Source organism: Megalobrama amblycephala, linkage group LG7 (assembly GCF_018812025.1).
Source record: "Megalobrama amblycephala isolate DHTTF-2021 linkage group LG7, ASM1881202v1, whole genome shotgun sequence".
NCBI lineage: Eukaryota > Metazoa > Chordata > Actinopteri > Cypriniformes > Xenocyprididae > Megalobrama > Megalobrama amblycephala.
The window spans coordinates 42,057,990-42,073,067 of record NC_063050.1 but is presented as its reverse complement, the minus strand read 5'-3'; the positions used below and the strand labels follow the sequence as shown (position 1 = coordinate 42,073,067).

The following is a 15,078-nucleotide window of genomic DNA, read 5'->3' as shown; positions in this document are numbered from 1 at the left end:
TGATATTAGATATTTAATTGTAGATGCTTATTCTTTCCATTTTTCCATTTAGATTACCTTTACCATCATCTAATATTCACTTGAAGTTAATCTTTAAAATAGGGCTGCACAACGATTAATCACGATTAATCGTTTACAAAATAAAAGTCTGTGTTTATGTAATATATGTGTTTGTTCTGTGTATAATAATTATGTATATATTAATACACACACATACATGCATATATTTAAGAAAAATGTTATATTGATATATAAAATATTTATATTTAAATATAATATAATATAAAATATATATATTTATTTATACATGCATATATTTCTTAAATGTATACATGTATGTGTGTATTTATATATACATAATTATTATACACAGAACAAACACATATATTACATAAACACAGACTTTTATTTTGTAAACGATTAATCGCGATTAATCGTTGTGCAGCCCTACTTTAAAAACAATCATAATTTAATAACGCTATTAAATACAATAGCAAACCTCAAATTAATGAGAGTTTTCATACATACAGTACAGTCCAAAAGTTTGGAACCACTAAGATTTTTAATGTTTTTAAAATAAGTTTCGTCTGCTCACCAAGGCTACATTTATTTAATTAAAAATGCAGTAAAAAACAGTAATATTGTGAAATATTATTACAATTTAAAATAACTGTGTACTATTTAAATATATTTGACAAAGTAATTTATTCCTGTGATGCAAAGCTGAATTTTCAGCATCGTTACTCCAGTCTTCAGTGTCACATGATCCTTCAGAAATCATTCTAATATGCTGATTTGCTGCTCAATAAACATTTATGATTATTTTCAATGTTGAAAACAGTTGTGTACTTTTTTTTTCAGGATTCCTTGATGAATAGAAAGGTCAAAAGAACAGCATTTATCTGAAATACAAAGCTTCTGTAGCATTATACACTACCGTTCAAAAGTTTGGGGTCAGTAAGAATTTTTATTTTTATTTTTTTGAAAAGAAATTAAAGAAATGAATACTTTTATTCAGCAAGGATGCATTAAATCAATCAAAAGTGGCAGTAAAGACATTTATAATGTTACAAAAGATTAGATTTCAGATAAACACTGTTCTTTTGAACTTTCTATTCATCAAATAATCCTGAAAAAAAATATTGTACACAAATATTTTGTACAATTGTACACATTAAATGTTTCTTGAGCAGCAGATCAGCATATTAGAATGATTTCTGAAGGATCATGTGACACTGAAGACTGGAGTAATGATGCTGAAAATTCAGCTTTGCCATCACAGGAATAAATTACTTTGTGAAATATATTCAAATAGAAAACAGTTATTTTAAATTGTAATAATATTTCACAATATTACTGTTTTTTACTGTATTTTTAATTAAATAAATGTAGCCTTGGTGAGCAGACGAAACTTCTTTTAAAAACATCTTAGTGGTTCCAAACTTTTGGACTGTACTGTACATCATAATGTTGTGATGCTTAAATGCACCAGTAGCATTTAAAACGATAGATTTTATTTTTTGGTATTTCATTTAAAATGTATTTTTTCTAGACAAAATTATATCAGCCATAACATGGACATGACCAGAATTGCAATATTGGTACATCCCTAATTAACATCAGGCACTGGGATTCCAGTTTCAGTATAAACATCTATTAAAATGAAAAACTATTGAAATTGTATTGTTTATGGAGATTGACTTATAAGCTAATTGTGTTGCGACGTTCATAGTTTGTTTTCTCTACAAAATATACTGACCGGATGAATTTTCTGTCTCTTTTTAGACTCCAATCCTGATTGGATGCTTATTTCAGAATGACAGCAGAAGACTCCGCCTCTGCCGTTGCCATGAGTAACCCTAGCCCTTCCTCCTCTAAGTCCTCCTCTGGGCTTCCGCAACATCACAGCTCTATCCCAGAAGGAGTGGCTGGGGCCCCAAATGAAGCTGCACTTGTGGCCTTGATGGAGCGATCAGGCTATGGAATGGTGCAAGAGAATGGACAACGCAAATACGGCCCGCCACCTGGCTGGCAAGGCCCCTCCCCCCCACGTGGCTGTGAAATCTTTGTGGGTAAAATCCCACGTGACGTTTACGAAGACGAGCTGGTGCCAGTATTTGAGACTGTTGGACGGATCTACGAGATGCGCCTCATGATGGACTTTGACGGGAAGAACCGCGGTTACGCGTTCGTCATGTACACCCAGAAGCATGAGGCTAAGCGAGCGGTTCGTGAACTCAATAACTTTGAAATTCGTCCAGGAAGGTTGCTAGGTGTGTGCTGTAGTGTAGATAACTGCCGCCTCTTCATTGGCGGAATCCCCAAGACCAAGAAACGTGAGGAGATCCTGGAGGAAGTTTCCAAGGTGACAGAGGGGGTGCTGGATGTGATCGTGTACGCCAGTGCTGCAGATAAAATGAAGAATCGTGGCTTTGCCTTTGTAGAGTATGAGTCTCACCGTGCTGCTGCTATGGCTAGAAGAAAGCTCATGCCAGGACGAATTCAGGTTAACACCATTTTCCATTGGGATCAAAGGAATTGTTCACTCAAAAATAAAAAAGAAATCTGTCACTACATACTTACAAAAAGGAGAATTTTTTGAAGAATCTTCACACAGCTGTTTTCCATACAACAAAAGTTATAGATCACATCTACTAAGCTCTAAAACAAGACATAAAGCACTATAAAAGTGACTCATGTGCCCTATTCCACGTCTTCTGAAGCCAATGATCAATTTGGGCGAGGAACAGACTGAAATTAATTTTTAACTAATAATCCTCTTACCCAGTGAGCAGTTAACTTAAAGGGTTAGTTCACCCAAAAATGAAAATTCTGTCATTAATTACGCACCCTCGTGTCATTGCAAACCCGTAAGGCTCATCTTCATCTTCGGAACACAAATTAAGATATTTTTGATGAAATCTGAGAGCTTTCTGTCTCTCCATAGACTGCCTTTAAAACTGGAAATTTTGGAAGGAGATCGTAAAACTAATCCATATGAATTGAGTTGTTTAGTCCAAATTTTCTGAACAGACTTGATCACTTTATATGATGAACAGATTTAATCTAGTCTTTTTCTCACATAAAAACATTGATCAGAGAACATACACAGATCCTCAACCGAACCTGAATGACGCACAAGAACAAACCTCTTCCAGAAGCTCAAACGGCTGCATAACACACAGGAACGAACCTCATTGGTCATTTGAGCTTCTGGAAGAGGTTTGATCTTGTGCGTCATTCAGGTGCGGTTGAGGATCTGTGTATGTTCACTGATCAATGTTTATATCTGAGTAAAAGCCTAAATTCAGTCTATTCATCATATAAAGTGATCAAGTCTGTTCAGAAAAGTTGGACTAAACCACTCAATTCATATGGATTCGTTTTACGAACTCTTCATGAACTTTTTGAACTGTCAAAGTTCATGTTGTGAAGGCAGTCTATAGAGGGACAGAATACTCTAAGATTTCATCAAAAAATATCTTCATTTGTGTTCCAAATATGAAGTGAGTGTAATTAATGACAGAATTTTTTTTTTTTTTTTTTTGTGAACAAACTCTTTAAGGCCGGATCACAGAGTCACTGATTTTAGACTCTAGATCTAAATCAGTCAAATTCATCATCAAATCATTATTTTGAGACCGTTCTTTTCAATAACAAATAGGACTGATCCAATTCTGAGTTCACTGAAGAAGAGGAGTTTTTGTTACTCTACAGTTTTGATTTGTTCATCAAAAAAACTATTGAAAGACTTGGCTCACAAGTCATATGTACTGCTTTTATTGTGCTTTTATCATGTTTAGTTGTGCTTTTTGAAACTTTACAGATATTCTGTTGTTGCAGTGGAAAATAGATGTGTGTAGGTCTTCTCCATTTGTGTTCCTTAGGTGTTTGGATTGACATGAGAGTAAATAAATAATGACAACTTATGTTTTGGGGTGAACTATTTAGTAAATATTTCTAAGACATTTAATTATTACACCTGCCTTACTTTAAACCTCTTTGCGTGTGTATGTTTCTCTCTATGTATACAGCTCTGGGGTCACCAGATTGCAGTTGACTGGGCTGAACCTGAGATTGACGTTGACGAGGACGTCATGGAAACAGTGAAAATTCTGTATGTGCGGAACCTGATGATTGAGACCAGTGAGGAGACTCTACGCCAAACCTTTGGCCAGTACAACCCTGGCTGTGTGGAACGTGTCAAAAAAATCCGAGACTACGCCTTTGTTCACTTCGCCAGTCGAGAAGATGCTGTGGTTGCGATGGACAACCTGAACGGCACAGAGATCGAAGGTTCCCGTATCGAAGTGACCCTGGCCAAGCCTGTGGATAAGGAGCAGTACACTCGCTATCAGAAAGCATCGAAGGGAACACCGGCTGCGCCAACCACCGACAACACCCAACAAAGTTACGTGTATCAGTGTGACCCATATACACTCGCCTATTACGGCTATCCATACAGCACACTCATTGGACCCAACCGAGAATACTTCATCAAAGGTTGGAGAACTCATTCTCTCTCTTTATTCTCTCATAACTTTATGTACTCAAGAAATGCAGTATCATTTGATGAAATCAGAATTACTTTAAAACATTGCTAACAATTGCTTTTTCTTGATGACCTTGAGTGTCGTGCTATTGAATGTATTTGGGAAACTAGATTGTTTTCCAACTCTATCTTGCATAACAGTCCATATTCACACAAGTAATCAGACTTGATCTGTACAAACAAATGTAGGGGATGCATTACAATTAATGTGAAAATTATGTCCCCTTTAACCCAGAGCTTTCATAAGGGCACATCCTTTAAAATAGTGGTTCTCAACCGGTTGGAGAAAAAACAATGCTAAAAACCATAAAAATCAAAACCCATGAACTACGCAAGGTAGGTGTAAATGGGTGCAAAGTACTTAAATAATTATACTTAATGACCATTTACATATTTTGGGGGGAAATTTTTGACTACATTTGCTTAATCTTAATCATATATATATTTCTGTCCATCGTTCTGAGCTTCCAAGCCATTTTTACTTTTAACACTTATGTAAATTAAAAGTGGAAAATTATGCCATCATCAAGTATGTTTTGTCTCGATACGGTACTCATACTTTAACTTAAATATAATGAAAATAAAAATGGTTTGGTTTGACAAATATGTCTTTTGAGCTGACTTCCAAGAGATTGGCTTCCATTGAAATTCGAGAGCTATTTAGAAACCACAATTGTCACTTTTCCTCTTCAGACCTTGCTGTTATGTTAACAATTTAGCAAATTAGTTCATGGTGATATAAAGAAATTTGTTTCCTTTTCTACAGTAAACAAGTTTGGTACTATTGCTGCTATTTGATATCCAATGAAAAAATCCAGAAGTAAAACCAGTTGAGAACGACTGCTTTAAAAGACAATTTTCCAAACAAAAAGCTCTGTTTGTTGCTAATCACATATTTAATATGGCCACTAGATGGCATGCACTTTGAGATTGTTTTGGGCTGAAGAGCTGAGATCCACAAAAAGTTTGATACTGAAACTAATGATGGGAATCTGGTATTATTACATTTCCTAACCCATAATCATCAATTAAAAATGCTTGTGGTTTTGGGTTGGGTAGCATTTGAGAACTGTGATTGCATATTCAATCTGAGACATATTTGGTCATCCATTATATGATTATCTGAAAACAAAACTTTTATCTTTACTTTAATTTCAACTTTACTCAAGCACCACTCCCATCTCAAAGAACAGAGGGAAATTACAAAGAGGTGTTCACACTGACAGCAATTTGAATTAGAATGCTGAAAAGTGATAGTGCCTAAGCTCCACCCTATGTGTAGCCACACCCATATCTTCATCATGAAGTCACCCCATGCGAGCAAACCTTTTATAGAACCTGAATAGAAAGCTGACAGAATGACTTTATTTTAAATGTCTGCTCAACCTTAAAGGAACACTCCACTTTTTTTGAAAATAGGCTCATTTTCCAACTCCCCTAGAGTTAAACAGTTGAGTTTTACCGTTTTCGAATCCATTCAGCCGATCTCCGGGTCTGGCGGTACCACTTTTAGCATAGCTTAGCATAGTTCATTGAATCTGATTAGACCGTTAGCATCTCGCTCAAAAATGACCAAAGAGTATCGATATTTTTCCTATTTAAAACTTGACTCTTCTGTAGTTCTCTTCAGCAGTGCCTTGCAACCATGGAGACATTTGTGAGAAACGCTGCTTAATATCATTGCGCCTGCTGCACCCATGGTACAGCTGCAAAGTTCCTTGATTATTACGCCAGAATGAGAGTACAGTTTCTAGCCATATCGGCCTAGAAAATCGCAACTTTTCATTTTCTGTCGGTCTTAGGTGTAACTACAGAAGAGTCAAGTTTTAAATAGGAAAAATATCGATACTCTTTGGTCATTTTTGAGCGAGATGCTAACGGTCTAATCAGATTCAATGAACTATGCTAAGCTATGCTAAACGTGGTACCGCCAGACCCGGAGATCGGCTGAATGGATTCGAAAAAGGTAAAACTCAACTGTTTAACTCTAGGGGAGTTGGAAAATGAGCCTATTTTCACAAAAAGTAGAGTGTTCCTTTAAGCACTGGGGTTACCAGTACTTTTATATAGGTATGTGCCTCCTTGTGGCTCTGTACCTGAACAGCACCTCCTTTCATTTGTATCTCAAGCAGGTACTGTAAGAGGCCGTGGCCGTGCTGGGGCCGGTAATAGGGGCCCAGGGCCCCGCGGCTCATACCTTGGTGGCTATTCAGCTGGCCGAGGCATATACAGCCGCTACCATGAAGGAAAAACCAAATTGCCGGACAAACCTTACGAGATCATGCCCAATCTAGAGCTGACAGCTGTGAACCCAGTGGGCATGAAGCCTGGCACAAGTCAGTGTGAAATTAAACCACATACATACAGAATTTAACTCAGTTGTGCTCTTGTCCATCCAGTGGAGGCAGAATCTAAAACAATCTGGACAGAATCAGATAAACTATGTTGAGCCACCAGTTAGTTTCACATTCAACTCCTATGTTTAAAAAATTGCATTTGATTAAATTGGAGTTATTCAACAAAATGTGGAGATACATTTTTAAAACTCTACTGCCCCTACTGGTCTGGAGTGGAACACTAACTTCCTTTCATTATGACAGCTGTCATAGCTGTCACTGCTTACCCTAGTAAGCAGGCTTTTGATTTTTTATTGCTTAAAAGCTTTACTTTTTTTAATTATATACACAATGTTCAAACAATGCTCAAAAACTCTCAAAATGTTATATACCTCCAGATAAAATATATCAATGTACAGTCATTTGAAAAGACAGTTAAGGACACTAGGATAAAACAGTCCAGAGAACTAAACCATCAATACTCTGAGAGTGTTTGAGTTTGTTTGTTTGGGCACTGAGTTCAAGGTTCTTTCTTACTAATCAGCTGCTCTGTGTCGAAACTGATCTTGCAGAATTCTGATCTGAGATCAGCGAACTCCTGACTAGAGTATTCTGACGTCACCTAAACCTACTGATCCTAAGTCTGAATTAACGTGGGGAATGAAAAGAGTTTTTGTACATGGAAACAATGTGTGTGTGTGTTTGTGAAAGACAATGTGTGCGTGGCTGCGTGTGGGTGTGTTTTTTGTCGCTAATCTTAAGCTGAGTCATTCACTTGTTGTAAATGAGGACAGGTTGTGCAAGTCTCAGTCTTTTTCCTGCATTTTCCCTTTTATCATTCTTGCACTTTCTGACTTTCTTTCACTTACCTGCCTTTTTCATATTTTAAACGTTTTGTCACCTGACATACAGTATGTGCAAATTTTAACTATACATTGTCCATTTTTTTGTCCATTGTTCTAATTGTACATGTGTGTGTAGTGGCTCTTCCAGCACTTGGTGCCCAGTACCCCGCTGTTTTTTCTGCTGCTCCAGCAAATAAGTTAATGGAGGAAGGAAAGATGCACCCAGTGGAGCACCTGATAAACCCTCTGGCCCTCCAGCATGACCCCACAGCTGCCTCGGCCACTGGAGCGGTCATGCCTGCAGTCTCCACACCACCCCCTTTCCAGGTACTGACCTGCACCTGAGCAGATGTGACACTTTAAAGTTATTATAACACTTAAAGTAGATAACTCTAATACCATGAGCTTATTTGAATGTCCACATCTAAAGTGAAAATGCTGTGCCACATGGCACATTAACAGCCAACGAAAACATATTTGATGTTTATTGTACAACTATGTGGAGCGTGATTATGCCTGGAGCATTAGTGTTTTCTTTCACTATTCCTCTGATACTGCGATCATGAGACATGAATTTGAATGAAAGGAAGTAGAATTAAAATTACCTGAAATTCAAAGACACATATATTTAAATAACTTTTTAATTTTGAAGGGTTTATAAGACTTGATATTCTTCTTACTTAAATTCCAGTTTAACTCCCTGTTCAATTAAAGTTCTAACTTATTAATTGAAAGGAGGCCAATTCTTAAAATATATTCCCAGACAAGCATAAAATGTTATACCTATTTATAACCATAAAATCTTATAAAGTCTATTGGCAGTCTGAAGCAAAGAAATATGGAATTTGTAAAATATTATCAGGAAAATATTAATAGGTACGGATCACAAATACACAATCTTGTACTCATACATTTATGATATGTAAGCAAACATATCAAAAGGAATTTATTAGACAGTTAATGTGCAAATTTTGCTCTTTGTCAAAAACTCAGATTAACATTAATGCTTGTTGCTTTATCGTGTCTAGTTTGGGCATGGTATAGTCAGCATGATAAATTTGCATGGCCAACTTAATCAAGAGTACACCTGAACCTCCCAGTCATGCAGATTCCTATTGGAATTACTAGATTTTGCCCACAAAATTCCACCAAGCAATTAACTCACCTTAACACTTCCCCACCTTTGATGAGATTTTACATAATTTACGACACAACGCTTCCCTGCCATTGACGAGTTTTTCCCGCAGTCTGTGTTTTCGCTGTTATATGGTAGGGCACAATATTACAGATTTTCTGAAATAGTACAGCATCTGATCCAAAAACAAGCGAAAACGCAGATCTGCTAAAACCAGAAGGAGCGAATAGAAATTGCTTACGCACATGATCATCAAACATTCAACAGCATATAAATCAAAACTGCCTAATGTTACTGAGAAAAATGTCAAACCCACAAATAAGTATATGACGGTGCAAGCTTTGTGGGTGTTTATGGACTCGGTCTACTTGATCTATGTTTATATCATGGTTCTAATTCTGATCCAGACAAAGTCTTTGACAAAAGCACGATTTTAATGATTTTTTTGAAAAAAAGATTTTTGTTCTAAATGCATTTTTTAAATGAAACTTACTTATGGAAGCTTGTTTCCACCACTGAATTAAAAAAAAAGGTAATTGTGACTTTTTATCTCACAATTCTGGCTTTTTTTCTCTCAATTTGCAAGTTTACATCTCACAATTCTGAATTGTCAAGTCAGAATTGTGGGTTTTAAAATCAGAATTGTGAGTTATAAAGTCAGAATTGCAAGATATACTCAATTCTGACTTTTTCTAAGAATTGTGAGTTTATATCTCACAGTTCCTACTTTATAACACGCAATTGCTAATTATAAAGTCAGAATTGGGAGCCCTTAAACTTGCATTTCTGACTGATTTCTTGCGGTTGCAAGTTTAAATCTCTGAATTCTGAGAAAAAAAGTCAGAATTGCGAGATAAAGAGTCACAATTACCTTTTTTTTTTTTTAATTCAGTGGTGGAAACAAGCTTCCATAAGTAAGTTTTGTTAAAAAAAAAAGCATTTAGAACAAAAATCTTTTTTTAAAAAATCATTAAAATCGTGCTTTTGTCAAAGACTTTTTGACAACTTTTTTTAGAGTTGGAAACAAGCTTCCATAACTTACCCACATTCAAGTGTTGATAAAAAAAGAATAATTGAAGCTATAGTTGTTTAAAAGTAGACGCTTTGTTCTTTCTTTTGATATATTGACCGTTTACATATTCATACAGCAAAATATTCTGAGGGCCATCACTTTTTTGTAAATCCTGACAGGGAAAGAGTTAACAATCTCTCTCTCTATCTCACAGGGTCGTCCTATAACTCCCATCTATGCTATGGCTCATAATGTCCAGAGAATCCCAACTGCAGCTGCCAGTCTGTATGGGGCCGGATACATGCCTTTCGCTACCCACGCCAACACCGCCACGCTGGCAGCGCTGCAGAAGAATGCTGCGATGGCAGCCGCAACCTATGGGGGGTATGCTGGGTACATGCCTCAGGCCTTCCCTACCACTGCCACCTTCCAGATGCCCATCCATGATATATACCAGACCTACTGAGATACCCGCAGCATCAATCACAATGACTTACAATTATACACACCACATCACCACAGGCCATCAGACATTTACGCTGCATCTATGAAGTCTGCGGGTTAACTGAGCCACGCAGAGTAAAACTGACATACTCACAACAAAAATAACACCTTATGACTCGTGTGAAGCTCCCTGGAAGCCTTTAGATTTGTGCTGGCAGCAAGGATGTAGATTTCTGCTAAATTTACTCCCAGCTTCATCAGACCCTCTGGCCCACATTTATTAATCCAGACGTATGACCTAGACCAAAACCACTTTTATATGCTACTGATTAGCTCACTAAGATAGGTAGACTTTTGTGTTGTATGTTGTGGACTCAAACCCCTGCAATGTGACCAGAACCTCGCCCACTTTCTATTTAGACCAACAGGAAACAGTCCGTCGGTTCGACTTCTTAAAGGACTTGACCACTCTTGCTGATTTCCGAAGCCATCACGCCACACGACTGAATGAATGACAACTCCTGTTCTCGCACGATCGTTCGCATATTTTAACATCATCTTGCAAAGGTGTTGTTTATTAGTTGATCACCAGTACAGCGGTGGACTGACTCCGAGTGATATGTTCATATGAAGAAATTCAAAACAGAGCATTTAAGACTTGCAGAAGCACACCTACTGACATATCACCCGACACATCTTCCCCACACACTCCAGCTGAGAATCGTGAGCCGGAGCGTTCATGTCATTGCACAATCCTAATACCACTCCTCTGCGTTCACGGCCGCAAGAATACTGAAGGAGCGTTGTAGTATTAGTGGACTTTAAATAGAGCGTATTTAATGCTTTAGTGCATTTACTTTTGTTTTGTGAAGAAAAACGAAATTGACAAAACTGTAAATGAACAAAAACCTGCTGAGCAGAAACTTCAACAACCACAGAAGTAGAAGATTTAAAGTGTTTCATGAAAATGCTGTATTTTGAGTATATAACATATTTGCGAAATGTTTCGAAGATGTCGGAATCTTCCGTCCACTGGGTTTTCTGCACGCGAGTCCATACGAGAATACCTGCATTCATTTTTCCTTCTTTACTGTTTATTGCTTATGCATTTTTATATATTTAGGTTATTTTAAGATTGTACTATTTAGTTGGCTTGAAGACTTTTCAAATGTTGTTTTTATTGTCTAGAGGATTTTTTTTATAGATAGACAAACACTGTTTTCCTTCTCACTCAGAGGCAAAATAAGTTTGAGTATTCAAGAAAAAGCAAACTGGAAAAAGAGAGCGAGAGAAAAAAAGTTTTTCAGTCACTTGAATCTATGCTGGATAACATTTGTTCTCTGTTAAAGGGATAGTTCACCCAAAACTGAAAATTCTGTCATCATTCATTCACCTTCATGTCATCCCAACACTGTATGACTTTCTTTTTTCTGTGTAATATTAAGATATTTTGAGAAATACAGTATTCCTGTCTCAAACTGTAGAGCATGACGCTAACAACTTTCATTTTTAATCCATGAATTAATGCAATGTAATTCTCTTTGTGTTTTTTGTTTTGCCAGTGTTTTTTGTTTTTTTCATACAGTGGAAGTCAGTGATAAGCAAAACTTTTTGGTACAGGTTTGGAAAGACGTGAGTGAGTAAATGATTTGCAATGATTTTCATTTTTGTTTAAACTATCCCTTTAAAATGTTTTAAAAGCACAAACTGGACTGACAAAAAGTAGCTGGGTTGAAGATACAGCATCATCAACTTAAGGTCCGTTCACACCAAGAACGATATTAGCGTCATTACACATTAACGCACAATAACGTTCGTATTCTAAATATGTGAGCAGTTATGTCATCTGCCACTTTAAGTGCTCAAGCTCTATAAAGCAGGATGGATTCTGATTGGCTGTCAGTGTTTTCATCAGCTGTGGTGTGGACTGTGCTATTCTTTGAACAATTTTTAAAACTATCTTCATTTTGTAATCATCCTTGGTGAGAATGGGCCTTTGGTTCTGCTGACTTTTGCTGGTTGTGTTTTAGTTAATAGTCGATGACCAACTGTGAGCAGCCCTTATTTTTTCAGACCATTACTGTGATTCCCAGCATCCAGTCCTGTGCATCATTAGGAGAACACAGGCTCCCTTGCATCCGCTTTTGTGCCATTAATACAAATTGCACCTGAAGTACTGTCCTATTTACCGCTGAAGCAATTAAGTTGATGTTGTTTATTAACGCTCTTGAGTTGCAGACCTTGAGTTGCAGGATAAAATCAGGTTAATGGCGCGATACTCTCATTCTCCCAATCATAATTCCCCCTATAGATGCTCGTAGACACAGCTGACGGTCGATAGAGTTTTGTAGTTTGTTTTCTTTTGTAGTTCTAACACTGCATTTTTGTAGATCACACTCCATGTTGTGTAGCTACTGTAGTACGATGACTGTTCTGAGGTGCACTTAAACATTTTCGGGTGTTAGAAGTTCTTGTGTGTGTGTATGTGCTTTATAATATGTGTTTGAGCAGGCACTTTTGTCTTTTTAGGGGTATTTCGATACCTCTAGAACTGGAATGAACTGGACCAAACTGAAACCAGGGAGCTCAGAGAACCTGTTAATATCCTCATTGCCTTTTCAATGACTGCTGTATGTCATATCAATGTCCTCTTGAAGAATGTTGTATGCCACCTTTATGCCTTCTGTAGGACTGCGTATGTCACGTGTGCCTTTATTCAGACTGCTGTCTGTCAAGTGACCTCTTAAACACTGTTTGTAATACCACAGTGCTTCTTCTCTCCTATTTTCTTTCAGAAAGTCAAGCTTTTTTGTTTTATACTGTTGTGTCTATGGGGGCTCTGAGTGTTAGAGCGCTGCTTTATGTTGTATTATGCTTTCATGTTCTAACAGAGTTGATGTTTTATTAAGTATAGCCTGTTTTTTTTTTTAGACGAGACTGAGTGAAAGTTTGGGGAAAACTTCACGATATACAACCAAACAAAGAATGACAATCCATGCAGTTCACATCACGTTAGCTAGAGACACATTTTTGCACACTGCTGCCATCATCGAGGACAATGTCTCTCGGTTATGGCAGGTCTGTGTGTTCTTGAGAAAAGTGAACTATCCCCAGTAGTTTTTCTCTGTCTGTTATCTAATCTTTTATTATGAGTGAAGCAGTCAGGATATATTTAATATATACAGTACATTTGTTTTTGTGTATGAAGTAAGAGGAAATGCTATAATATATTTTAAGAAGACTTTTCCATCTCATTAGATGTGCTTTAGAGGGTTTGACAACAACAAAAACTATTTTTTTTGCCAAAGTGTTCAATGCTACTAAACTAATGCGAATGTGCGTATGTGCGGATATATAAAAGTGGCTATAAGTTGCCAGTGTGGAGTCAATACTGGCCCAAATTGATCTTGCATTCATTGGCAAAACATGCTTTCTTTTGCGACCATTTCATAAAACACTACATGTGTAGCGTTTTTTTTTTCTTTCCTTTTTTAGACTTGTTTTTTGTTGCTAAAAAACAAATGAACAAGACCAGGTGACCTCGGCTGAGGACATTTAGATAATGTAGAACGCTATTGCCAAAATATTCTTATCTTTCCCCTTTTTTTATTTTATTTTTTTTAGATCTACTAGATCTGTTTTCTTTCGCATTGTTTGTTTAAGGCTTTTTGGCATTGTTGTATTTATAGAGGTAGTTTAATAAAGCATTTTCAAAAAGAAGAGTGTGATCTGTGCTCGTTCTTTGCTTTCTATTCAAACTAAATTATATTACTAACATTAGTAGCAATTTTTAAAAATGTAAAAAACTTTAATATTTTGAACTTAACCTTTGTTTTAAAAATGCCTGTTTTGACAATTATCAGATAATGAAAAGTTCACTCGTTTAAATTTTATAGACAATGAGGGTCTTTCTCAATTGAAGATGTCTTCAAGTGTACCAAATGGTTTTAACTATACAGCAGGGGTGCCAAATCCTGTTCCTGAAAAGCTGCAAAGTCTGGTTTCAACTCTTAATATTCTGTAAACATTAAGTATTCCTGAAGATCTTAATTAGCTGGTTCAGGTGTGTTTGATTAGGTTTAGAACTGAGCTTTGTAAGAAGGTGTGTCCTAGAATAGGATTGAGCACCCCTGAACTAATGTGAAATTTAAACATTCAGTTCTGTTTAGATCACTAGGGGGCAGCAGTGCAGAGGGACAAGATGAAGGTTTAAAGTGATAGGATGGGATCTGAGCACCTGTGTTATCGTAATATGGCTGAAACTGTTAACATGTACATTGAGTGCAATGAGGTTGTTCGTTTTCTGTCTCAGGAAGCTACTAAGTAGCAGTGTAACACTTGACATGACATGGCTCGCTGAATTGGTTATTATTGCCACTCCTATAAATATGTGCAAGGTCAGCCAAGAGGAAATGGGCTTTATTTAATGTGTTTTTCTTTGTAAATAGGGTGACATAAGGAGAAGTGGGACAAATATGTTTCATGATTGATTGCCCTTTAAATATCAGCAGAAAATCAAATGTTAATAGTTGCCACAAGGGTAGTTGTCATTTCAAATGTTTTCATTTGCATCACAATCATGCACAACAGTGGATATGATCAAGCTTCAAGCAAATGGAAATGCTCCTCTTAACATAAACACAAGCCTCCACGCAGAATACAAATCACTTACACAAAACATTTATGGTCATTTTTACTTATTTTAATTTTTGAATAATAATTCCAATATGTATTGTTCCAATATTGCACAATTA

General features: G+C 36.7%; 1 protein-coding gene across 6 annotated transcripts in view; it reads left to right on the top strand.

The window, feature by feature from the left end:
• rbm47 (RNA binding motif protein 47) overlaps positions 1-14,044 on the top strand; it is a 32,927-nt gene extending 18,883 nt beyond the window's left edge. For 4 of the 6 annotated variants that reach the window (XM_048197532.1, XM_048197531.1, XM_048197533.1 and 1 more), the window contains 5 exons: positions 1,786-2,506; positions 4,035-4,503; positions 6,682-6,888; positions 7,870-8,060; positions 10,095-14,044. In XM_048197532.1, the coding sequence (XP_048053489.1) occupies positions 1,817-2,506; positions 4,035-4,503; positions 6,682-6,888; positions 7,870-8,060; positions 10,095-10,346 (1,809 nt within the window). In that variant the 5' untranslated portion in view covers positions 1,786-1,816 and the 3' untranslated portion in view covers positions 10,347-14,044. The remainder of the gene's footprint in view (positions 1-1,785; positions 2,507-4,034; positions 4,504-6,681; positions 6,889-7,869; positions 8,061-10,094) is intronic. The other 2 variants (XM_048197536.1, XM_048197537.1) reach the window with 2 other exon arrangements.
• Positions 14,045-15,078: the final 1,034 nt, after the last annotated feature.